At 38.0% G+C, this 24469-nt stretch overlaps 1 protein-coding gene across 6 annotated transcripts in view; it reads left to right on the top strand.

The window, feature by feature from the left end:
• Window positions 1-24469, top strand: part of GALC (galactosylceramidase) — a 72666-nt gene that overhangs the window by 4094 nt on the left and 44103 nt on the right. For 4 of the 6 annotated variants that reach the window (XM_025869515.2, XM_025869516.2, XM_073895694.1 and 1 more), the window contains exons 2-7: window positions 4209-4277; window positions 4509-4572; window positions 6119-6232; window positions 7634-7773; window positions 10069-10107; window positions 13091-13221. In XM_025869515.2, coding sequence (XP_025725300.1) covers window positions 4209-4277; window positions 4509-4572; window positions 6119-6232; window positions 7634-7773; window positions 10069-10107; window positions 13091-13221 — 557 coding nt within the window. The remainder of the gene's footprint in view (window positions 1-4208; window positions 4278-4508; window positions 4573-6118; window positions 6233-7633; window positions 7774-10068; window positions 10108-13090; window positions 13222-24469) is intronic. The other 2 variants (XM_073895695.1, XM_073895696.1) reach the window with 1 other exon arrangement.

The following is a 24469-nucleotide window of genomic DNA, read 5'->3' as shown; positions in this document are numbered from 1 at the left end:
TCTTTCTTTCTTTCTTTCTTTCTTTCTTTCTTTCTTTCTTTCTTTTTCTTTCTTTCTTTCTTTCTTTCTTTCTTTTTCTTTCTTTCTCCTACTTTCTATATCCATTTAGTTTGTCTACTTTAGGACAAAACTACTTTCATTTGCCTTAACAAAAATGCATATCCATACCTTCTACCATAGCTAAACTACATCCTACTTTCCTTGCCTAGGTTGTTTCTCTTATTTCTTGTACTTTTAATTACATATATTGTTAGAATTCTTGACTCTTAGAAACCTTAATTTCTAGTGAAAACTAGTGAGTAAGCAGTTGTGAGCTGTTTACTAGCACTCTGTATATTGGCAAATTTATGAATACATTTCATAATTTCTAGAGGCATATGCCTTTTTAAATTTATTAATTAATTAATTTTTATTATGTTATGTTAGTCACCATACAGTACCTCATTGGTTTTTGATGTAGTGTTCCATGATTCATTGTTTGCGTATAACACCCAGTGCTCCATGCAATACGTGCATAGTAAGTTTTTCAATATAGCACAGGACATGTTTACCAACAGATCCAGACATCTTTAGCTTCTCTGTTACAGGAAACCAAAAGTAGATAAACCTGTGTTCAGTAATGTTTCAATATTTAATATTTAGCAATGATCTATATATTTAATGAATTTCCATCATTGAACTTGGCAAAACCCTAAGGTTTCAAGTTACCAAAAAGATTTGGGTAGCGTTTTAAGTACATATACCATAAAACATAATTATTGTTGAAAAGTGGATGCCTTGGCAATCAAAGCTTAAGTCAGACATTTGCATTACAAAAAGAAAAAACCAATCACTGTGGCTTACACTAGAATGGATGACCTGGTCTTTAGCTGATCTCTCCAACTTTGTGTGGGGGGATGGGGGGTGTTGGAGTGGGGAGAGACAAGCCTTTTCCTTAACCCAACTTATTCTTCTTGATTTTTATGTTTTTATTTTCTGATGTTGCAACCTTCCTCACAGGTGCTGGAGCATATTTCAGAGTAACCTGGACTAATGGGTCAATGTGTGTGTTTTTTACTACAGTCATTCTTCTTTTCATTTTTGTGGTTTAGGCCTACAATAGCCAGTATTTCATTAAATGAGGACCCATCTGTCCTAGTATCTTTACTTGTGGCATTAAATCCAGTTTTTGAACTTGCTGAAAAATGGAAGTCTTCGTTATTTATATTTATTAACTCAGTTTAAGATTATTAAAATGAGAATATTGCATAACTCAGAGTAGGATACTCTATACGATAGTGTCCCTGTGTATAGTGCGTTTCTCATCTTAGAAGCTTAATATTAATCAAAGGAAAATGGTTGCAACACTACATTTGCACATCACTGTAGATTTCTGTGTGGGGTCCCTGGTATGTAGCACAGTTTATGGCAGTAGCATTTGGAATGTTCTCACTTGGTCTTCCAATCTGATAGGGAAGGCAGTATGGGGCAGTAGTTAAGAATGTGGGTTTAAGAGCAGATTGTCAGGGGTCCATTCTGGGCCTTGCCATTCCCTGTACAGCCATGGACAGGTTACTTAACCTCCCAGTGTCTCAGTTTCTTTTCTGGGGAGACCTTGAAACCTGGAGGGAGCATCATGAGGATAGATGTAAAGTGCCTAGGATGGCATCTGGCACATGATTATTTTGGTTAATATCATCCTGTTTCATTGATTAGGAAGGAGGAAGTTACATGAAAAATGTATTTGGGTATAAAATATCTGCCATTTATTGATAACTTACTGTGTGTCAGCTCTTGTGCTAAGGCTTCTTCCTGGGCTGGTTGGAAACAGCCCCAGGCCTTTTTCAGGGAGTGTGACTGTAATTTGTTATTCCTTGATGGTGCATTTCAACATTTGGCTGTACTACTCTGAACTATTGCCATTGACTAATGCTTTTGTACTGAGAATGACATAGGCTTGCAATAGCATAGTGATGTGGTGTGTTTGCTTAAAGTTGGCACTTTCTGTATTAAGGATAGGATTGCATAGACGCAAAGTAACCCCCAAACAGCTAAACACGCTGTTCTAATGACATAATTCAGGGTCAAAAGAATTGTTTCCCTTTGATCAAGAATGGGTTATTGTGTATATACAGTGTTCATTCACTTAAGGAGTGCCTACTTTAATATTTGAGCCTCTGCCAGTCTGTAAGCTCTTTGGGAACAGTGACTGTGTTTCTAAAAACAATTTGTATAATGCCTGTCATTTATTGAGAGTTTACTGTGTGCCAACTACTGTGCTGTGTCCTTTACATACATCTTATTTTGGCCTTAGAACAGCTGAAGGAGTTCTAAGGAGTAAGATAGCCTACTTTACAACAGATTGCCCTTGGTCACATAGCTTGTAAATGATGCAATCAGGATGTAGGCTCCTTCTGACTCAAAGCCTCCTATATTATGTTGCCTGTGCCAGTGCAACAAACAATACCATAAAAGATATTAAATGTTTACTAAATAAGAATAAATGGGGATATGAACTTGAGTAAGACAGTCCCTGTCCTCAAGGAACTCAGAGGTGAGACAGAGAAAGAAGTATGGCAGTGAGGAGGGTGCAGGGTTAGAAGAGTTACAGTAGAGATGTAGACCCGAAGCCAGAGGAGTCCACAGGACTACATCAAACTACTACTACCTACATCAAACCAGTGGGCGGAGAGGAAGGGGTCCTTCCCTAAAGAGGGTGCATTGAACTTGGCCAAATGATGGTGTGGAATGCATTCCAGACAGAAGAAAGAAAAAGTAGTTAGATATATCAAGATAGAAGGCTCGAGAGTGGTACTGGGTAAAGTGTCAGAGTTAGGATCCAAATAGTTAAAGAGATTTGGGTATAAAACTGAGGATTTGAACTTTGTCCTGAAAGCTCTTGGCAGAGGGGAGATCTTGGCAGGTTTAAACAGAGTACTTTCATGGTTGTGTTTTGGGAAGATTAATGTGGCAAGTAGTGTGGAGGATAGAATCTATTCTAACAATTGAGGGGGGCCTGGATGAAGGAAGTAGGGTTGAAGTGAGGGGATGGATTTGAGAGATACTAAGGAGGTCTTGGTGACTAAAGATGGATGGGAATTGGTGAAAGGGTAACCCTAAATTTATGGTTTAGGCAGATGTCCTTTACTAAGATAACAAGTAAAGGAGAAAGAACAGACTTAGGAAAAAGTGCCACGTTTGATTGGGGATGCGTTGAACTTGAAGGGATGAGAGGGTAGCTCCATGGGTCTGTGTCTCGGTGGCAGGGCCTGGGAAGGTTGTGGGTGTGAGGGAGATAGATGTAAGGGTGCCCCTAGAACGTCAGTGGAAGCATAAATGAGAGTATGAAACAGAACACTGAGCCCCATAAAAGTCAAGTATCTTGCCCTTGGTGTCAGTTTTTTGAGCCTAAGGCCTGTCTGGCTTCCAAGCCCAGGGGCGTGCCACTGTTTCATGTTAAAACCTATTTCTTGTATTCCCCTTGTGTATATTGCTCCCCAGAAGATACATTATTGGTCCACGCTTGGTTTTGTGATTTCTTTGTTGAAGCAGTTATTGGCCATGGGTTAGTTGTGATCAAGTGTTGGTCTCTGCACCCTCCACCTCTCTCTTTCCATGCATTCTGACGCCAATCTTGTGTGAGGTTTCCTTAGTACAGTTTGGCCTGGGGATCATTGTATGGTCATGCCTAATAGTAACAGCACTTATAAATCTCTAGTAAAGAAGCGGGGGAGTAGTGCTTCCTTTCAGCATTGCTGCTTGTAATAATTTCTTGCAAGACGTTGAAGGAGAAAATTACCTGATATTTATCCTTTCCATCCTGGCCTCCCAATGTTGTAGTTGACAAATGGTCTTAAGATAGAGAACATAAGCTCATTTCTTCTAATAACCACTCTCTGAGTTAAGGTCCTCAAGACAAGTCTGTTATCATGCTGTTCATCAATAGACTTTGTTAGCTTACCTCCCAGCCAACCCTCATCTCAGTAGAAGAGAAAACTGCTGTGGCTTACAACCTGAGTTTTAGCTATTGGATAAACAACAGCCCTATTTGCTCAAAGATGGGTAAAATATAGGCAGGTAAACAAATAACCTGGGAAATGACTTTCCACCACTCAGTGTTTGCCCTGGCTGAACATGGGCCTGCTGGGTGGCGTGCATCAGCACTATGAAAACATGTTCATGATTGGATTTGATTTATTCATACTTTTGAACTTTTTTTTTTTTTTTAGGCAACCTCCCGACTTCTAGTAAATTATCCAGAGCCCTATCGTTCTCAAATATTGGATTATCTCTTTAAGGTAATGAGAAAATAATTACTTAATGGCATCTGTGGTATTTTTGAAGCTATGGTGAATTTTAGCGGTAGAATTGATCACCTTCACAATTTTAGCTTTAAAAAAGAATGGCAAATTACTTTTGGAATAAGTTGCTATTTATTTGAAATTGGTTTTCTCATCTGTAATTGTCTTAATGTGCTTTGCCCTTCATGCAGTGAATCACAGTGTTAATACTCCTACTTCCTTCCCCAGCCAAACTTCGGTGCCTCTTTGCATATTCTAAAAGTCGAAATAGGTGGTGATGGGCAGACAACAGGTAGGAGATTTGGGAAATGGGATTGATTTCCTTCAACATTTTAATCTATACTTAAACTTAGGGGCTGTGAATCAGAATATAAATGATACCAACATTTTTGATGTTGATTATTGCTTATAGATTATATCTTATTGTTCCTTTTTTATTCTATTAAAATATATCAAAATACTCATTTTTTCTCATAAAAATAGCATTTGGACTTTAGATTGCTTATAAAGTTGGATTAATCAGTAGTAAACAAACCCACAGTTTTTTTAGAAAAACTATATTCACTAAGAGCATAGAGACAGTTTGAAATTTTTATTGAGAAGTTCAAAAAAGAAAACTCTTAATGTGGAAAACATGTAAAATGTTATAATGTTATTAGCTTTAAATAAAATAGTGTGGCAAACATATAAGTCATCAGCATTTTAGAGGTACAGCTTTTTTCTCTTTTAAAAACAAAATTATTTTTAACCATTAAATTTTCAATCTTCATTATCACCCTTTTGATTGGCTTTGTGTAGTCCATGTAGTCAATTAATGTACAGGAAGAAGAAAATTCTCTCAGTGATGATGCAGCTTATTATTTACAGGCCAGCTTCCATTATAGTGAACTTTATAGTATCGTCTGTATGCGCGTGTTCCTGTTGGTGACTTGGGAGTAATTTTTGTTAAAGAGATATGTCTGTGTGGTCATATTAGTGTTTAATATTGAAAGAAAAAAGAATGAAAATCAAAAACAAAAGAAACCTCTGTAACACAAACTTCCTCCAAGCTACCATAATAGGACATGTATTTTATTGTCCACTCCTTTTATACAGATTTGGTAATGGTTGGCCATCTCCATTTGCTGAAGTGAAATTAGAGGTAGAGATACAGAAATGGGTAGTTCTTGTGAATCTGATGTTTATCATCAGGCAAGGCCCCTCTCCTTGTGAGGCCCCTCTTAACATGGGCAGATGTTTGTGAAATGTGGTAACATATGAGGACTGATATCAGCTACCAATCTTGTCACACCATGGAGGTTAGGATAGAATTTTCTTATAGAGCGGTATGCAGATATATACTCTTTCCTTTTTTCTCTCCAAGCTCTGTTGTCTTGGTGTAACAGGGCATGTTATAGGCTCAAGGCCTGGGGTATGAGAACGGGGCTTAGGAGCCCGGAGATTCACATCTAGGATTGAGAAGCCAGAAGTTGAGGTGATCTGAACTCATGTGTTGAATGTGGTGATTTGAAAACCCCAGAAAGACCAGACCAAAGCCTGGGAGAATGTAGTCCTAGGACTTTTCAATTACGTGACTTGATAACACCTCTCACTGCTGCTTATAATAGAAAGATGTGGTTTTGTTTTTTAAGACCTTTATGATAGAGTAATGAAAAACCATGAAATAATACGCTTTGATCATCCATCCTCAAGTTATATAAGATCATTCTTATTTGTCCCACATCAGGATTGGAACCAGAAAATGTCTTCTCTGAAATGTGTATATGTATAGGGGAGAGTGGCCCTATGAAACACCATTAATGGGTGGTTTCCTTTCTCTTTTGCTCTCTCCCATGCAGATGGTACCGAACCCTCCCACATGCACTATGCATTAGATGAGAATTATTTCCGAGGATATGAGTGGTGGTTAATGAAGGAAGCTAAGAAGCGGAACCCTAATATTATACTCATGGGTAAGAAGTGAAGTTTGCCATGCTTTTGCAGTCTGTTTAACTTTCAAATTCTGAATTCTGTATGTGGAGTCACTATTAATACTGAAGTACTAATAATGTTAATACTACCATTATCCTACTAGCAGCAAAGCATGTGACAGGTTTGATCCTTTCTTTGCCCTTAGGTATTATTTCTGCTCTTTATATGTAATGCCTCTGGAGTGAGGCATTACTCTTCCCATTTTACAGAAGCAGTAGAGGCTTAGGTTATGCCACTGACTTAAGGCCAGGTATTTAGTAGATGGTAAAATCAGATATAGAACCTAATTCCATTCTGGTTGTTTTTGTGATTGCCAAACTCTTATCTTCAACAAAATTTGCAAGAGATTCCAGAAATGTTTGGAGCAGTAAAAAAAAAAAAAGCATCATTGACTTCAGCTCATACTCACCCATTGGGCTGCTTTCAAGGTCAGTTCTCATTTAAATGTAGAAAATCTGGCACGCTGAACCATGTTCTAACAAAGACTTACACATGCTGGGCCTTTAGAATGTATTTGGCATTTCATCGTTCTAAAATGTTCCAGTATTTTAATGTCACATTTCTTATGGGATACACACTGAGGCATTCCTCCTGAGCTTAGAAAAATAAGCGTTTTGTTCTTTTGTTCATTTTGATTTTTTTCAGTGGTGAACTAGATTGGTGATATATATTAACAGTTGAGGAACTTAACTGTTGAGCTTATTTTGATATATTAATAACAGAATTAGGATTTAGAATTGTAATTAGTGCTTCTCTACTATTCTCATTTTCTTACTTGAAAACAATAATTAAGGTGCTGGAAGGATGTGGGTTATTTGATCTAAATCATACCTCAAAGAAATATTTTCCTCTTGAGTTGTTGGCATTTATACTGATATGATGACAAACTAGTTTTGCTGAATTTGATTATCTGACTAATTAGTATTTTAAGGAGCCTTAAGTTTTAAGAAGTTGTCCTAGTGAATGAGGAATTTGTATTATACTTAACCTGTAGGAATGATTAGGCATAAGCCTTTCAGAATTCTTTGATTTGACTTCAGAGGAAAGAAATTGAATATTAAATATCCCTATAGCAGGTGGTGGGCATATTGAGTTAAATTGTATGTTCATTTCTTTCTATTGGTTAGTATCTTTGAGGGGGTGTTTTTATTTCTTTTTCTTGAAAGAGCATTTGGAATTATGGAAGCTGATTCTAGGGATCAGTAAGGAGTTGCTGAGTTCATAAACTGGAAGGGATTTTGAGAATTTGTGCACAGTATATAATCTTTAGGAAGATCCGTATTGGCTTTTTGCTTCGCCTGTGTTCTTGGTTTTTTTTGCCTTGTTTCATATGTTGCCAGCATGGGTATACCCACTCCACCTTTACCTTTTCCTTTCTGCAGGCTTGCCGTGGTCGTTCCCTGGATGGCTGGGAAAAGGTTTCAACTGGCCTTATGTGAATCTTCAGCTGACTGCCTATTATGTCATGACCTGGATTGTGGGCGCCAAGCATTATCATGATTTGGATATTGATTATATTGGGGTTAGTAATATATTTAAAACTTGATTAACTTTTGGACATTTATTTGTAATTTCTTAAAGTATTTTGATTCTGTGGCATTTTGTTGACTAACCATTTTGTGTCATGAGACTGATTTGTTCTATTGGCATCTGATAACAAATTAACTACATGTGACCTTTTATTCCTCCTCTTTGCCCATCCAAATTCTAACCCCTTTTGAAAACTATCAAGTGTATAATACCTTCTCTGAACTACCTTTTTTTTTTTTTAATTTTGATTTTGGTATCACCCAGCTCATGTTCTCCTTCTTAAGAGCTTTCCCTAGTTTCTCTAGTCATGCAAGAATCTTATATTTACCAGACAGTTTAATGATTAATTTCATTTTGCTCTGTGAATCTTCTGTTGTCCTAAACCAGGGGGTGGCACACTTTTTCTTAGTGTTGTCAGAGAGTAAATATTTTAGGTTTTGTGGGTCAAAAGGCAGTATTAAGGATATTATGTAGGTAATTATATAGCCATTTAAAATGTAACCGTTTAAAACTGCAAAAACCATTTCTGGCTCTCAGGTTGTAAAAAATACAAATGGTGGGTGGGCTGGATTTGGCAGGCTGGCTAAAATCTGCCTACCCTTATCTTAAACTGTTATTTAACACCTTTTAATGATTGAAAAAAATGTAAAGATAATGTCTTTCCAACTGGTCTGTTGGTGGGCCGAAGGCATCGTACCTCACAGAGCCTCACATATACACAGTGGTCTCCATACATGTTTGCTTATTAATATGCCATCTGTCAAAACTGATTTTAAAAGCGTTCATGCAATTGGCAAGCAAATATTGAGCTCCTACGATGTTGCAGGCACTGTGACTGTTATGTTCTAGGGATACTAAGATGAATAAGCTCTTAAGGAGGTTAGTGAGAGAGATGGAAACTGGGACAGATAAATTGTACTATCACACGAGGAGAGAGGACATGAGGGTGGGCCAAAGGCTGTAGGGAGCCAGAAGCAAGAATATACTTGTGTTTTGTTATCTTTCTCCAAATCATAATTGAAAATTAGTTTGTATTTGAGAACTTTCAAATGTCAGGGTATTTTTAACCTGTAGTGAAACTAAATGTAGGTTTGGATCTAAATAGCATTTTATTATGGTGAAGTCACACTTAGAAAATGTTTCTGGTAAAGAACGGGTAATTCACATCTCTTTTAAACTCACAGGCTGTGGTGAGGAGCTTCTTTGATAAGAAGTACTTTCCTGTATCACAAGAGTAAAATGAATTATAGTGCCTAGACTCTAGGCCATCTCAGTTATTTATTTTTTTTTTTTTAAGATTTTATTTATTTATTTGAGAGAGAGAGAATGAGAGATAGAGAGCACGAGACAGAAGAGGGTCAGAGGGAGAAGCAGACTCCCTGCTGAGCAGGGAGCCCGATGTGGGACTCGATCCCAGGACTCCAGGATCATGACCTGAGCCGAAGGCAGTCACTTAACCAACTGAGCCACCCAGGCGCCCCCTAGGCCATCTCAGTTATTAACAGTTTTCTCAGCTGCAAAATAAATGTCATGGAAATTCTCTTTCAATTCTAAAACCTCATCCCGCCTGATTCTAAACCAATGAGAGCTGTGCATCTTCCTCTTACCTACCCTCATTAAGAATTTGCCTTTGTAATGTAGCACATCATGTGGGCTAAAAAAAATTACTTCTACAGTGTGCTTATTAATACTTGGCTCTAGGTGTGCGGGTAAGATCTTATAAGAGTTATTACAACACTCCCCATGTCTGCTAGGTCTCCAGGGCCTAATAGAGTCCTGGCACACATTACATTGTCAATGTTTGTTGAATGATTGAATGGATATTTCAGTTTTAGAAATCCTTGGAATGGGGCGCTTGGGTGGCTCGTCAGTTAAGCGTCCGACTCTTGATTTCAGCTCACGTCGTGATCTCAGGTCCTGGGACTGAGCCCCATGTCGGGCTCCATGCTCAGCGGGGAGTCTGCTTGAGAGTCTCTCCATCCCCCTCTTCCTCTGCTTGCCCTCTCTCTCTTTCTCTAAAATAAAAATAAAATAGAAAAAAATCACTGGAATAAGTGACTAAAAATACCCACCAAATATTGAAGGTTTTGAAAGATAATATTTTAATTTTAAAAAGTTATGTTGTCTTCTAAATATCTTTAAATTCAAGAACAGGACATTTCATAAAGTAAGAAACATTGCTTTTTAGATGATATGAAGGATGATGAGAACAGTGGCATCTTAATGGGAATGTCTACTTTCTGACCTTTAACTTTCAATTCAGAGTGTTTGACTTTCTGTTTTGCAGATTTGGAACGAGAGGTCATTTGACATCAATTATATCAAGGTCTGTATGACTTGAAAATCTTTTTATCTTAAAGTTTTTAGTAAGTGATTCTCTTACGGTTCCATGGAAATTAGTAGTAAGAACACTGTTTTTTACAGTACAGATATTTGTTTGCTAGTTGTGACATAAAATTCAAGCAAAAGCTTAATCATATTTAAATTCCTGATTAAAGCATAGGTAATTCCTTGTGAACCACAAATTTCCTTTGTCTGAAGACTTGTGTCGAATTTCCCTATTTTGAAATTCATTATTTGTGGAATTATGATAATTATAAAAACAACTGCATCACGTTAGGCTTTTAGGACTTAAAGAAATGTAGCTTTTTTTTTTTTCGTTGTCAGCTGAGAAAAGGAGGCAAACCTAAAAAAGAACAAAGACCTTTATTTGGGGTGTCATAATTGCAACTCAGGGAGCACAGATTTTGGAGTAACAAAAAAGTGTCCTGCTCTGGTGGGGAGGGCAAGGAGTTTTTATGACAAAGAAGGAAGAGGTAATTCCATGATGTAGATAAAGAAGAGAAAAGAAAACACTGCTAATTTGGGGCTGACCGGTTGAGCCATTTCTGAAAACTCTTTCATTGATTATTTTATTGGTGCTATCACAAACAAAATTGTCCCTGGAATGTATTAATTAAATTTACTATCCTCATATGGTCTGAATGCCAGTTGTTCTGTTGAAATATTATGAGCAATTGCTTGTAAAACTTGCCACTTCTGGCCCAGGTTAAGAGTTCATCTGTTGGAAAGGAAAATGGAGCTTGGAAATGGAGTCTCTTCTGGCCAGAAATTTTATACAGTTCCACATCTTAAATCAAAATTTCTCATATATAGTCTCACTGTTACTTTCTTTGGAATGCCTATTACATTGGAATGTTCTATATGTTTTTTTTTTAATTTAATTTTATTATGTTATGTTAATTACCATACATCACATCATTAGTTTTTGATGTAGTGTTCCATGATTCATTGTTTGTGTATAACACCCAGTGCTCCATTCAGTACGTGCCCTCTTTAATACCCATCACCAGGCTAACCCATCCCCCACCCCCCTCCCCTCAGTTTGTTTCTCAGAGTCCATAGTCTCTCATGGTTCGTCTCCCCCTCCAATTCCCCCCCTTCATTTTTCCCTTCCTACTATCTTCTTCTTTTTTTAACATGTAATATATTATTTGTTTCAGAGGTACAGGTCTGTGATTCAACAGTCTTACACAATTCACAGCGCTCACCATAGCACATACCCTCCCCAATGTCTATCACCCAGCCACCCCATCCCTCCCACCCCCCACCACTCCAGCAACCCTCAGTTTGTTTCCTGAGATTAAGAATTCCTCATATCAGTGAGGTCATATGATACATGTCTTTCTCTGATTGACTTATTTCACTTAGCATTAGCAAATAGGTAGCAACTAACATTTGCCAAGTGTGTTTTTTGGGGTTGCTTTTCCTAGTTACTTATCTCCATTTCATTCTTACTTACTCCCTTATTAGGTAATTACTATTATTGCTGTTTTTCAGGAAAGGAAAAACTGAGAATAATAACTCCTCTGTCACTGGGAAACTCATGGCAGGTTAACTTTTCAGGGGGAGGTAGTCTCTGGTTTACTTTCCAGTTCTATTTGTCTTGTGTTTCCTCCAAAAAACATAGTTTTGTGTTAGATTTTGTGTTTCAGTTTTTAAAAAAATTTAAGTGTCTTATGTTTTTAAGCAGGTAATACCCACTAAATTTCTTTCATTTATTTATTCATTTATTCTATCAGCAAGCATTGACTCAACCCCGGGGGGTGTCAGGCATTCCATGCATGCTTAGAAGACAAGGACACAAAATACTGTTGCTGCCCAAAAGGAGTTCACATTTGAGAGCTATAGAGTCCCGGATGGACAATGAAAATATCAGTCATAATTTCTCTCGCAGAATAATGCCCATGCAGGGTGGTCAGAAGGTATAGAGTGGACATGACACTTCTGTCTGGGTGGATTAGGGAATGCTATTAGAGAAGGTGACGTGTGGTTGGAATCTTCAAGGTGGGGTGGATAGGAACTCCCCTGGTTGCTAGGGCAGGGGCAGGACACTGCCAAGAAGTGATGATTGAGAGTAAAGGGATTTGGGGGAAGAGCAAGGGTGAAAGACAGAGTAGACAAGTGGGGACTCTGAGCCTCGCGTAGGCCTCTGTGATCGCTAGGGGACCGGCACACTTTAATCTGTAGCTGTGGGGTTTGATGGGGTGGCTTGCAGCCAGGTCTGTGTAAGTCAGGGTCATCTCCAGGCTGCAGGCATTATCAGTGAAGTGGTGAGAACGTGGTGGAGGGGGCGTTGTGGGGCTGTGGGAGGTGGAGCGGTGGAGCTAGTATAAGATGGAAGCATAGGGTTGTTCGTGGAAAGTTGTGGCTTCTGTGAGCACAGGGCTGATGAACGCAGCAAGAGCCTAGAATGGAAGCCAGGTTCGTGCATGTGTTCTGTGTGACCCTGCAGTTGGTGGTGGCTTCATGACAGGGTCCCAATAATGAAGGTGGGGAACATTTTTATCCACCCAGATTTGACGTTTCACAGCTTACGTTTTTCCTTTTGATTATTCATGTGCCTCTCTAGTTGTGCTCATTTCATTTGAAGGAAGCATTGGAAACATTAGACTCAGGTTTCCTTTTTCTTTTAAACTAATGATCTGCAGCTATGGTGGTGGTTTATTTAATTTTTTTTTTACTATTGTGAGTCTGTTGTTGATTCCATTAAGGTCAGAGGGAGAATCCCTCTAAAGCATTTTTACCTCTTGTTTTTTTTTTTTTTTCTTTTTACATTCCCATGAAGTAGGTTATCTTAATGATAATGCTTTATGTTTTCCATAGGAGGCACGTTTTTATTGAGAAATAATATTAATACTATTTTCCAGGATGCCAATTTTCGAAGATACTTCTGCTATTGTGGTTGTAATTCAACAGCTGAAAACTTATTTGTAAACTTTCCTGCATTCTGTTTATCTCTCCAAAAGGTGTTAAGAAGAATGCTGAACTATCAAGGTCTCAATCAAGTGAAAATCATAGCGAGTGACAATCTCTGGGAGCCCATTTCTGCTTCTATGTTGCTCGACTCTGAGCTCTTGGAGGTGATTGATGTTATAGGGTAAGGAAGGTTTTGCTTTGAAAGCTTAACAGTTTCTGATTGCTAGCTTTCAAAACCTGACTGTACCTTTGTTTTTGCTTTTCCTTCCGACTTGATTACGTTTTCAGAGGCAGCTTTCTTGTATTTACTTAACTAAAGCACGTGTAACTGATGTTTCATTCCTTTCTCTTTGAAATGTATGTGCAGTTGACCCTTGAATAGCACAGGTATGAACAGAGCCAGTCCACTCATGTGTGGAATTTTTATGATACTTTAAATGTATTTTCTCTTCCTTGTGATTTTCTTAATAACATTTTCTTTTCTTTAGCTTCCTTTATTATAAGAATACAGTATATAATACGTAGAACACATACAAAATATGTGTTAATGAACTGTTTATGTTATTGGTCTTCTGGTCAACAGGCTATTAGTAGTTAAGTTTTTGGGGAGTCCAAGCTTATATTCGGATTTTCAGATGCACATGGTTGGGGGGGGTTTGCACGTTGTTCAAGGTTCAGCTGTACTTTGGGATCTTTCTATTACAATGAAATGTATTGGTACTTTTCAAAAACTGTGTTAATGTTTGGAGTAATGAAACATGGCTTTGTTTCAATTAAGGGACAGAGTAGTATTTAAATTTTAGAAATTACAAGAGGCAGACTTCCTGTGGTTGGGAGTTCTTCCATGAATGAACACTTATGTAAATGGCACGGCTGATCACTGACCATGGCTCTTGTCATGTTTCCTTAGCAGCCTGGCTTTGACCCTGCTCTTCAGTCCAGCTCTGCCAGTCAGTCCTCTGGGCCTTGGCCTTCCTGAGTTCCAGTAATTTTTTTTTCTGTCTTTTTAAATTTTTTCCAGTTTTATTGAGAAATAATTGATATCCATCACGGAATAAGTTTAAGGTATATGGCATGATGATTTGATTTACATATATGTGAGATATTTACCATGATTAGTTAACATCCACCATCTCCGATAGATACAGTCAGAAGGAAAAATAATTTCTCCTTACGATGAGAGCTCTTAGGATCTACTTTCTTAACAACTTTACTATGTATCACACAGAGTTAATTATAGTCATCATGATGTACATTACATCCCTAGTACTTATTTATCTTATAACTGGAATTTTGTGCCTTTTGACCACCTTCCTCCAATTCCCCCTTCTTCTACCCCTCACCTAGCAGTATTTTTTAAAGTGAATTTGAAGTTCGTCTATTGTGATAACATATACAAACATTTGAAAAATAGAATACACATATATGTGGAATGTGTTCTTTATTCAGTGTGAAGACTATTTGATCTACATGTGCCTTCTTCTTTTAAATGAAGCATCTTGAATATACACAAAGTAGGCAGAATAATATCATGACTCTCCCTGTCCCTGTCCCTCAGCCTCGATAACTATGACCCCATGGCCAGTTCTCCATCCACATACTTGTCCATTCTGTTACCCAAAACTGGGTTCGCCTCTTGGTGCATGTGGAGCCAAAAGACACAACGAAGCCAAAGAATAAGAAAAGGAAGGGTTTTACTTGCAACAAGTAAAGGAGAACAACGGGAATGTTTCCCAAAGCAGGGGCTCCTCGAACAACGAACTGGGGAAATTTTAGGCGAAGGGGCTTGCGCAGTGGGGCATTCAGCATGGAACAGGGGCAGAAATCATCTTAAAGTGACAGAGTCCAAGTCATGAGGTTCAGCATCATCAGTTCCTGGTATCTGAGTGCTCAAAACGGTTCAGATCCTGCAAAGATAGCTCAAGAAGTACGTCAGGTCAGTCTTTATTTTTGAACCGGTACTGGAACATTTACCTCTGATTTATTGTCCCTGATATTATTAGGTTATCTCCTGGCTTGATCGTGGCTGTTTGTGCTTACATTTTTTGGTTCCCTTAAAATTGTCATCTACTGGGATCTATTGTTCTGCAATTTCAACATATCTCAGGAAGTTCTGCAAGAAATGTGCTTTGGGCAAGTTAGTGCCAGTCAGGCAGAGATGGTAAGATGGCTGGGGGCCCAAGATGACTTTTCTCATGTCAGGAAAGCTTGTTTTTTCTTTCTTTTTCCGGGGACCCCTAGCTCTTTCTGCTGATAGTTTCTCTTCCTCCTTCCACATTATTCTGAGGCAGATTCCATACATGACATTATTTCTTCCATAAAAATTTTACCATGCATCTTTAAAGATAAGAATTATTTTTCTTTTTATCGTAAATAATACCATTACTACATCTAAAAATGTAAATATTATTAAATATTTGTTACTGTTATTTTATAGTTTTAATTGAATCTGGATCCAGTTGAAATCCATACATTGTGATTGATTGATATTTAAGTCTCTTCTGATTCCTGCCCCATCTTTTTTTTTTTTTTAAGATTTTATTTATTTATTTGATAGATTGAGAGAGTATGAGCAGGGGGGAGCAGCAGGCAGAGGGAGAGGGAGAAGCACAGGGAGCCCGATGTGGGGCTCGATCCCAGGACCCTGGGATCATGACCTGAGCTGAAGGTAGACCCTTAACCAACTGAGGCACCCAGGTGCCCTGCTGCCCCATCTTTTTATTCCCTTTTATTTGTCAAAGAAACTGGATTGTTTGTTCTGTAAAGTGTCTCACAGTCTGGGGTTTTATAGTTTCATCCTTGCAGTTTGGTTTAACCTGCCCATCTGTCCTGTTTCTTGTTGGAAATTGACAGAGGCATGATTAGGTTAGATTTAGGCTTATTTATTTATTTATTTTTGGCAAGAAAAGTAAGATATATTTAAATACTTCATACATTGAAATTAGAATATAATTTTTTGCCTTTATTGTTAAAACTTTCATAAATAGCTCAAGTCTTGAGGGAACACAAAGTTGTATTGATTTTGAATATATTTGGCCAGGAAAAAATATTTAAATGAAGGTGTGGGTTTTGCTGTGTCTTCATGAAGAAGTTGGATATTAATTCATTGTATCTTTATTGATGTGGGCATCTAATGCTGCAAATACTCCTCTGAGCACTGCTTTAGCTCTTTTATTTTCTCATTTCATCACACTGTGGTTATTTAATGCCGGATGTATTTAAAAATTTTTTTTCAAAAACTTTACCAGGAGTTTCTTTTTGTCTTATTATATTAGGATATATTTTTCTATCAGGATATAAGGGTTGAGTGTGTATTATCTACCTTAGTGATTGCATTGTTTAGGTATTCTGTATCCTAATTATTTTGTTCACTTGACCTATCTAGGGTTACCCAGAGTGTTAGTTTCCTCTCACTAGTGGGTTTCAGTTTCATGCAGTTTATGCTTTCGAAAGTTGCTCTGTGTTATGTGGTGGGTATTAACGTCTTATCTTCTTATCTTTGTAACTGTTGAAATTAGAAAATGTCATTCTCTGGGGTGTCTTGCTGGTTCAGGAGGAAGAACATGTGACTCTTGATCTTGGGGTCATGAGTTTGAGCCCCACGTTGGGTGTAGAGATGACAAAAATCCCTGAAAAAAAAGAAAGAAAATGTTATTCATTGCCTCATTATGCTTCTTGGTATGAATTTTGCTTTGCCTGTGACTAAGAAAGAGATCTCTGCTTTCTTTTCATTTATAATTGCCTGAACTATCTTTGCCCATACTTTCATTCTTTACCTCCTGAGATCATTTCGTTTTATGTGTGTTGCTTGCATAAGGCAAAGATTTAGATACTGCTTTTTTTGCTGCTCTAAAAATCTTCAGATTTTAATGCTTGGTTTAAACTCATTTATACTTAATGATATAATTGAAACCATATATACTTAATGATATAATGATATACTCTATTCTATATTGTCTTGTTATTTAATTATTTACACTATGTATATACTAATGCAAAATCTTGCTATGTGATTTGTTTTCTTTGCTCTTTTTGAAGGAGGTATCTTTTTTGTTATTTAGCAAGGTTTAATTTTTGGTTCTATTGATTGCATTTATACTGATACCTTTGTACCAGTGGTTCTCAGCTGGAGATAATGTGCCTCCCAGGGAACATTTGGTAATGCCTGAAAATATTTGCGATTGGTACTGGCATGATGAGTGGAGGCCAGAGATGTTTCTAAATATCCTTCCAAGCACAGGATAACTTCCCCACAACAAAGAATTATCTGGCCAAAATGTCAATAGTGTTGAAGTTGAGAAAACGTTTATACTAATACTCTTAGTTCCTTTTCTATTTAGTTATTATGTATTGGTTTACTATAAGCAATGCAAAACTTATTTCATTACTTCCTCTTTCTCTCCTTCTCATGCTCCTACAATGGAATTTAAGTTACTGAAATTTCTTAATCTTTGTACTCTTACATGAGCTTAAGCTTCTCCTGTCTTGATTTGTCAGCTGCAAGCTGTAACCTTTAACTCCCAGAGAGTTGGCAGACTTTGTTTACATTTCATTTTCTTTCCTCCTCCTCCTATTTTGCGTCTGCTATATTAGTTATACATTATCAGAACATGTAACATTTGGGCGCCTGGGTGGCTCAGTTGGTTAAGCATCTGCCTTCAGCTCCCGTCCTGGGATCAAGTCCCACATTGGGCTCCATGCTCAGCGGGGAGTCTGCTTCTCTGTCTCTCCCCTGGCTTGTGCATTCTCTCTCTCTCTCAAATAAACAAAATCTTAAAAAAAAAAAAAAGAACATGTAACATTTATGTACTAAATTACTCTTTCTTTTAGTCTAGTTCTACCATTAAGTATATGCAATGTTCACCTTCAAGTCTTTCTCTCCTTGACTCACACTTTCTTAATCCTTGAATGTCATAAAATTTACTCCATTGGTTACTTACATAAAATGTTGTAATTGAGAACTCTGATGCTAGACTTCTTTTCTTTGTTGTTGTTTCCCCACCCTCTTGGACCTCTGACTTACCCTAATGCAGAAGAAGCTGCTGGTGGTCTACCAAAACGTATCCTATTCTTCCTGGGCCCAAGGCAAGACTCTCAGCGTTCTTTGCAGTTAAGATATGACAATATGGGGCGCCTGGGTGGCTCAGTTGGTTAAGCATCTGCCATCGGCTCAGGTCATGGTCCCAGGGTCCTGGGATCGAGTCCCACATCGGGCTCCCTGCTCAGCGGGAAGCCTGCTTCTCCCTTTCCCTCTGTCTGCCACTTCTCCCTGCTTGTGCTTTCTCTGTCTCTGTCATTAAATAAATAAAATCTTTAAAAAAAAAAGATATGACAATATGATTAAGTTTCTGGTGATGAAGTGAGAGCACAATTGATAAGTAACACCTGAGGGTTTATACTCTAGGATATTGGGTACATTCTCTTCTACCCCTTTTCCTTCCTACTGGCTGGAATCTGAGGCAACCATTTGACCAAGGAGAAGATATAAGCTCTGCTTCCACCAACCTTGACTCTCAACTTAGGATGATTAAATGGAAGAAACATAAACTCTTTTTTTTTTAATTTATTTGACAGAGAGAGAGACACACAGCGAGAGAAGGAACATAAGCAGGGGCAGAGGGAGAGGAAGAAGCAGGCTTCCCGCCGAGCAGGGAGCCTGATGCGGGCCTTGATCCCAGGACCCTGGGATCATGACCCGAGCCGAAGGCAGACACTTAAACGACTGAGCCACCCAGGTGTCCCATAAACTCTTTTTCTTTAAGCCACTATATTCTTTGTAGTCTGAGGCCTCTAAACAGTATTTCCTATTTTTTGTGTAAACATTTTATTTTGCTCCTGGAATTCCTTATTTTTGCAGAATGGAAATAATAAAAAAAGCCTCATATTAGTCAATGAAACTGTCTCCAAGAATAGCAAATATCCTTTTGTAGATATGCTTATCTTATATTCCCGTATAAGGAATTAGTTCTGTTTCCATGGTGGGATAATTGAAACTATAACCTGGCTTCTTGGATCACTGAACTATGTCAGACATCTCCATCTCTGGCTTCCACGTGTTAGGATATCATTTAAATTGTTTTAAATTGTTTTCGTAGACCAAAACAATGTGGTTTAAGCAAGATAGATGCTTATTTCTTGAGTAAAAGTACAAAACAGTATACAAGAGGATCGAGCAACTCTGTTCTACGAGGTGCTCTTCGGTCTTGTGATTCTGCCATTCTCGAGTGTATTAGCCTTGGTTAGACTTATTTTTTTTCTTCCTTATAAATGACTTGGCACAATTCTTGTATATCCAAAGAATATTTTTCCTTAACTTTAAAGTCTAATAGTTTTATACTATTTAACATTTTCAGGTGTATATTATATGCCTTTTCAGTATCTGTATTTAAATGTTTTCTTATTTCAATAAGATTTATTTAAATTTTAATTTAAGTCATTATCCTGCTCCATTACTTTGGTTTTCTTTCTAGAAGACCCAGTTATGCATTTTGGATCTTGTTTGCATATTGCCTTTGTTCTCTATTTCTCTCAAACCATTGCTATTATTTCTGTTTGATTCTCTATACTTTTATCCCTTGCTAACCTCTATTTTCCTTATTGTGTTTTCCACAGTATCTATTCTATCTTGTGTTTCTTTTTCCTGTCTTCATTTCTAAAATGTATTTTTTATAATAATTCTATAATTCTATCATTTTAGTTTCCTATACCTCTGTTGTCTAATAATCTCATCTCCTTAAAATTTTTTTAACGAAGTATAACATACATACATACACATACCAACATGCATACATAAAAGTATGTAAATCATAAGAATATGGCATAATGAATTGTCACAAAGTGAACATACCTTCATCACCACCACACAGGTCAAGAAATAGAAAATTATCAGTATCTGAGCAGCTGTTCCCTTGGAAATCTTTCCAATCATTTGCCCCTCCTCTGGTCCCAAAGGCAACTACTAATGTTAGCCCTAACATCATAGACTAATTTTGCCTGTTTAAAAACTTTATTTAGAGGGCATGTGATGTGATGAGCACTGGGTGTTATATGCAACTGATGAACTACTGAACTCTACATCTGAAACAAATGATGTACTATATGTTGGCTAATTGATTTTAAATAAAAAAAACTTTATTTAAATGGCATCTTAGAGGGGCACCTGGGTGTCTCAGTCAGTTGAGCATGTGCCTTCGACTCAGGTCATGATCGCAGGGTCCTGGGATGGAGCCGTGCATCAGGCTCCCTGCTTAGCGGGGAGTCTGCTTCTCTTTCTCCCTCTGCATTTCCCCCTGGCTTGTGCTCTCTCTTGCTCACTCTCCCTCTCTCAAATAAATAAATAAAATCTTAAAAAAAAATAAATGATATCTTAGAGTATCTATTAATTTGGTCAACATCATTTTTTTAATAATTTTTTATTGTTATGTTAATCACCCTACATTACATCATTAGTTTTTGATGTCGTGTTCCATGATTCATTGTTTGTGCATAACACCCAGTGCTCCACGCAGAATGTGCCCTCTTTAATACCCATCACCAGGCTAACCCATCCCCCCATCCTCCTCCCCTCCAGAACCCTCAGTTTGTTTTTCAGAGTACATCGTCTCTCATGGTTGGTCTCCCTCTCCGATTTTCCACCCTTCATTCTTCCCCTCCTGCTATCTTCTTCTTTTTTTTTTTTCTTAACATATATTGCATTATTTGTTTCAGAGGTACAGATCTGTGATTCAACAGTCTTGCACAATTCACAGCACTCACCATAGCACATACCCTCCCCAATGTCTATCACCCAGCCACCCCATCCCTCCCACCTCCCCACCACTCCAGCCATCCTCAGTTTGTTTCCTGAGATTAAGAATTCCTCATATCAGTAAGGTCATATGATACATGTCTTTCTCTGATTGACTTATTTCACTCAGCATAACACCCTCCAGTTCCATCCACGTCGTTGCAAATGGCAAGATCTCATTCCTTTTGATGGCTGCATAATATTCCATTGTGTATATATACCACATCTTCTTTATCCATTCATCTGTCGATGGACATCTTGGCTCTTTCCACAGTTTGGCTGTTGTGGACATTGCTGCTATAAACATTGGGGTGCACGTACCCCTTCGGATCCCTACATTTGTATCTTTGTGGTAAATACCCAGTAGTGCAATTGCTGGATCGTATGGTAGCTCTATTTTCAACTGTTTGAGGAACCTCCATACTGTTTTCCAGAGTGGTTGCACCAGCTTGCATTCCCACCAATGGTGTAGGAGGGTTCCCCTTTCTCTGCATCCCCGCCAACATCTGTCATTTCCTGACTTGTTAATTCTAGCCATTCTGACTGGTGTGAGGTGGTATCTCATTGAGGTTTTGATTTGGATTTCCCTGATGCCAAGCGATGTTGAGCACTTTTTCATGTGTCTGTTGGCCATTTGGATGTCTTCTTTGGAAAAATGTCTGTTCATGTCTTCTGCCCATTTCTTGATTGGATTATTTGTTCTTTGGGTGTTGAGTTTGATAAGTTCTTTATAGATTTTGGATACTAGCCCTTTATCTGATATGTCCTTTGCAAATATTTTCTCCCATTCTGTCGGTTGTCTTTTGGTTTTGTGGACTGTTTCTTTTGCTGTGCAAAAGCTTTTTATCTTGATGAAATCCCAAGAGTTCATTTTTGCCCTGGCTTCTCTTGCCTTTGGCGATGTTTCTAGGAAGAAGTTGCTGTGGCTGAGGTTGAAGAGGTTGCTGCCTGTGTTCTCCTTTAGGATTTTGATGGACTCCTGTCTCACGTTTAGGTCTTTCAACCATTTTGAGTCTATTTTTGTGTGTGGTGTAAGGAAATGGTCCAGTTTCATTCTTCTGCATGTGGCTGTCCAGTTTTCCCAACATCATTTGTTGAAGAGACTGTCTTTTTTCCATTGGACATTCTTTCCTGCTTTGTCAAAGATGAGTTGACCATAGAGTTGAGGGTCCATTTCTGGGCTCTCTATTCTGTTCCATTGATCTATGTGTCTGTTTTTGTGCCAGTACCATACTGTCTTGATGATGACAGCTTTGTAATAGAGCTGGAAGTCCGGAATTGTGATGCTGCCAGCTTTGCTTTTCTTTTTCAATATTCCTCTGGCTATTTGGGGTCTCTTCTGGTTCCATACAAATTTTAGGATTATTTGTTCCATTTCTTTGAAAAAAGGTGGATGGTATTTTGATGGGGATTGCATTGAATGTGTAGATTGCTCTAGGTAGCATTGACATCTTCACAATGTTTGTTCTTCCAATCCATGAGCATGGAACGTTTTTCCATTTCTTTGTGTCTTCTTCAATTTCTTTCATGAGTATTTTACAGTTTTCTGAGTACAGATCCTTTGCCTCTTTCGTTAAATTTATTCCTAGGTATCTTATGGTTTTGGGTGCGATTGTAAATGGGATCGACTCCTTGATTTGTCTCTCTTCTGTCTTGTTGTTGGTGTATAGGAATGCCACTGATTTCTGTGCATTGATTTTATATCCTGCTACTTTACTGAATTCCTGTATGAGTTCTAGCAGTTTTGGGGTGGAGTCTTTTGGGTTTTCCACGTACAGTATCATATCATCTGCAAAGAGTGAGAGTTTGACTTCCTCTTTGCCGATTTGGATGCCTTTGATTTCTTTTTGTTGTCTGATTGCTGTGGCTAGGACTTCTAATACTATGTTGAATAGCAGTGGTGAGAGTGGACATCCCTGTCGCGTTCCTGACCTTAGGGGAAAAGCTCTCAGCTTTTCCCCATTGAGAATGATATTCGCTGTAGGTTTTTCATAGATGGCTTTTATGATATTGAGGTATGTACCCTCTATCCCTATACTCTGAAGAGTTTTGATCAAGAAAGGATGCTGTACTTTGTCAAATGCTTTTTCTGCATCTATTGAGAGGATCATATGATTCTTGTTCTTTCTTTTGTTAATGTATTGTATCATGTTGATTGATTTGCGGATGTTGAACCAGCCTTGCAGTCCAGGGATAAATCCCACTTGGTCATGGTGAATAATCCTTTTATAATGTACTGTTGGATTCTATTGGCTAGTATTTTGGTGACAATTTTTGCATCCATGTTCATCAGGGATACTGGTCTGTAATTCTCCTTTTTGATGGGGTCTTTGTCTGGTTTTGGGATCAAGGTAATGCTGGCCTCATAAAATGAGTTTGGAAGTTTTCCTTCCATTTCTATTTTTTGGAACAGTTTCAGGAGAATAGGTATTAATTCTTCTTGAAATGTCTGATAGAATTCCCCTGGGAAGCCGTCTGGCCCTGGGCTTTTGTTTCTTGGGAGATTTTTGATGACTGTTTCAATTTCCTTAGTGGTTATAGGTCTGTTCAGGTTTTCTATTTCTTCCTGGTTCAATTTTGGTAGTTGATACATCTCTAGGAATGCACCCATTTCTTCCAGGTTATCTAATTTGCTGGCATAGAGTTGCTCATAATATGTTCTTATAATTGTCTGTATTTCTTTGGTGTTGGTTGTGATCTCTTCTCTTTCATTCATGATTTTGTTGATTTGGGTCATTTCTCTTTTCTTTTTGATAAGTCTGGCCAGGGGTTTATCAATCTTGTTAATTCTTTCAAAGAACCAGCTCCTAGTTTAGTTGATCTGTTCTACTGTTCTTTTGGTTTCTAGTTCATTGATTTCTGCTCTGATCTTTATGATTTCTCTTCTCCTGCTGGGTTTAGGCTTTATTTGCTGTTCTTTCTCCAGCTCCTTTAGGTGTAGGGTTAGGTTGTGTATTTGAGACCTTTCTTGTTTCTTGAGAAAGGCTTGTATTGCTATATACTTTCCTCTCAGGACTGCCTTTGCTGTATCCCAGAGATTTTGAACAGTTGTGTTTTCATTTTCATTGGTTTCCATGAATTTTTTAAATTCTTCTTTAATTTCCTGCTTGACCCATTCATTCTTTAGTAGGATGCTCTTTAGCCCCCATGTATTTGAGTTCTTTCCGACTTTCCTCTTGTGATTGAGTTCTAGTTTCAAAGCACTGTGGTCTGAAAACATGCAGGAAATAATCCCAATCTTTTAGTACCGGTTGCAACCTGATTTGTGACCTAGGATGTGATTGATTCTGGAGAATGTTCCATGGGCACTAGAGAAGAATGTGTATTCTGTTGCTTTGGGATGGAATGTTCTGAATATGCCTGTGAAGTCCATTTGGTCCAGTGTGTCATTTAAAGTCTTTATTTCCTTGTTGATCTTTTGCTTAGATGATCTGTCCATTTCAGTCAGGGGGGGTGTTAAAGTCCCCCACTATTATTGTATTGTTGTCAGTGTGTTTCTTTGCTTTTGTTATTAATTGCCTTATATAATTGGCTGCTTCCACGTTAGGGGCATAGATATTTACAATTGTTAGATCTTCTTGTTGGATAGACCCTTTAAGTAGGATATAGTGTCCTTCTTCATCTCTTATTACAGTCTTTGTTT

Source organism: Callorhinus ursinus, unplaced genomic scaffold, assembly GCF_003265705.2.
Source record: "Callorhinus ursinus isolate GAN/ISIS: 27379988/994484 unplaced genomic scaffold, GSC_fseal_2.0 scaffold8, whole genome shotgun sequence".
In the NCBI taxonomy this organism is placed as follows: domain Eukaryota; kingdom Metazoa; phylum Chordata; class Mammalia; order Carnivora; family Otariidae; genus Callorhinus; species Callorhinus ursinus.
The sequence above is the reverse complement of the archived record's forward strand: the minus strand, read 5'-3'. Positions and strand labels throughout refer to the sequence as shown.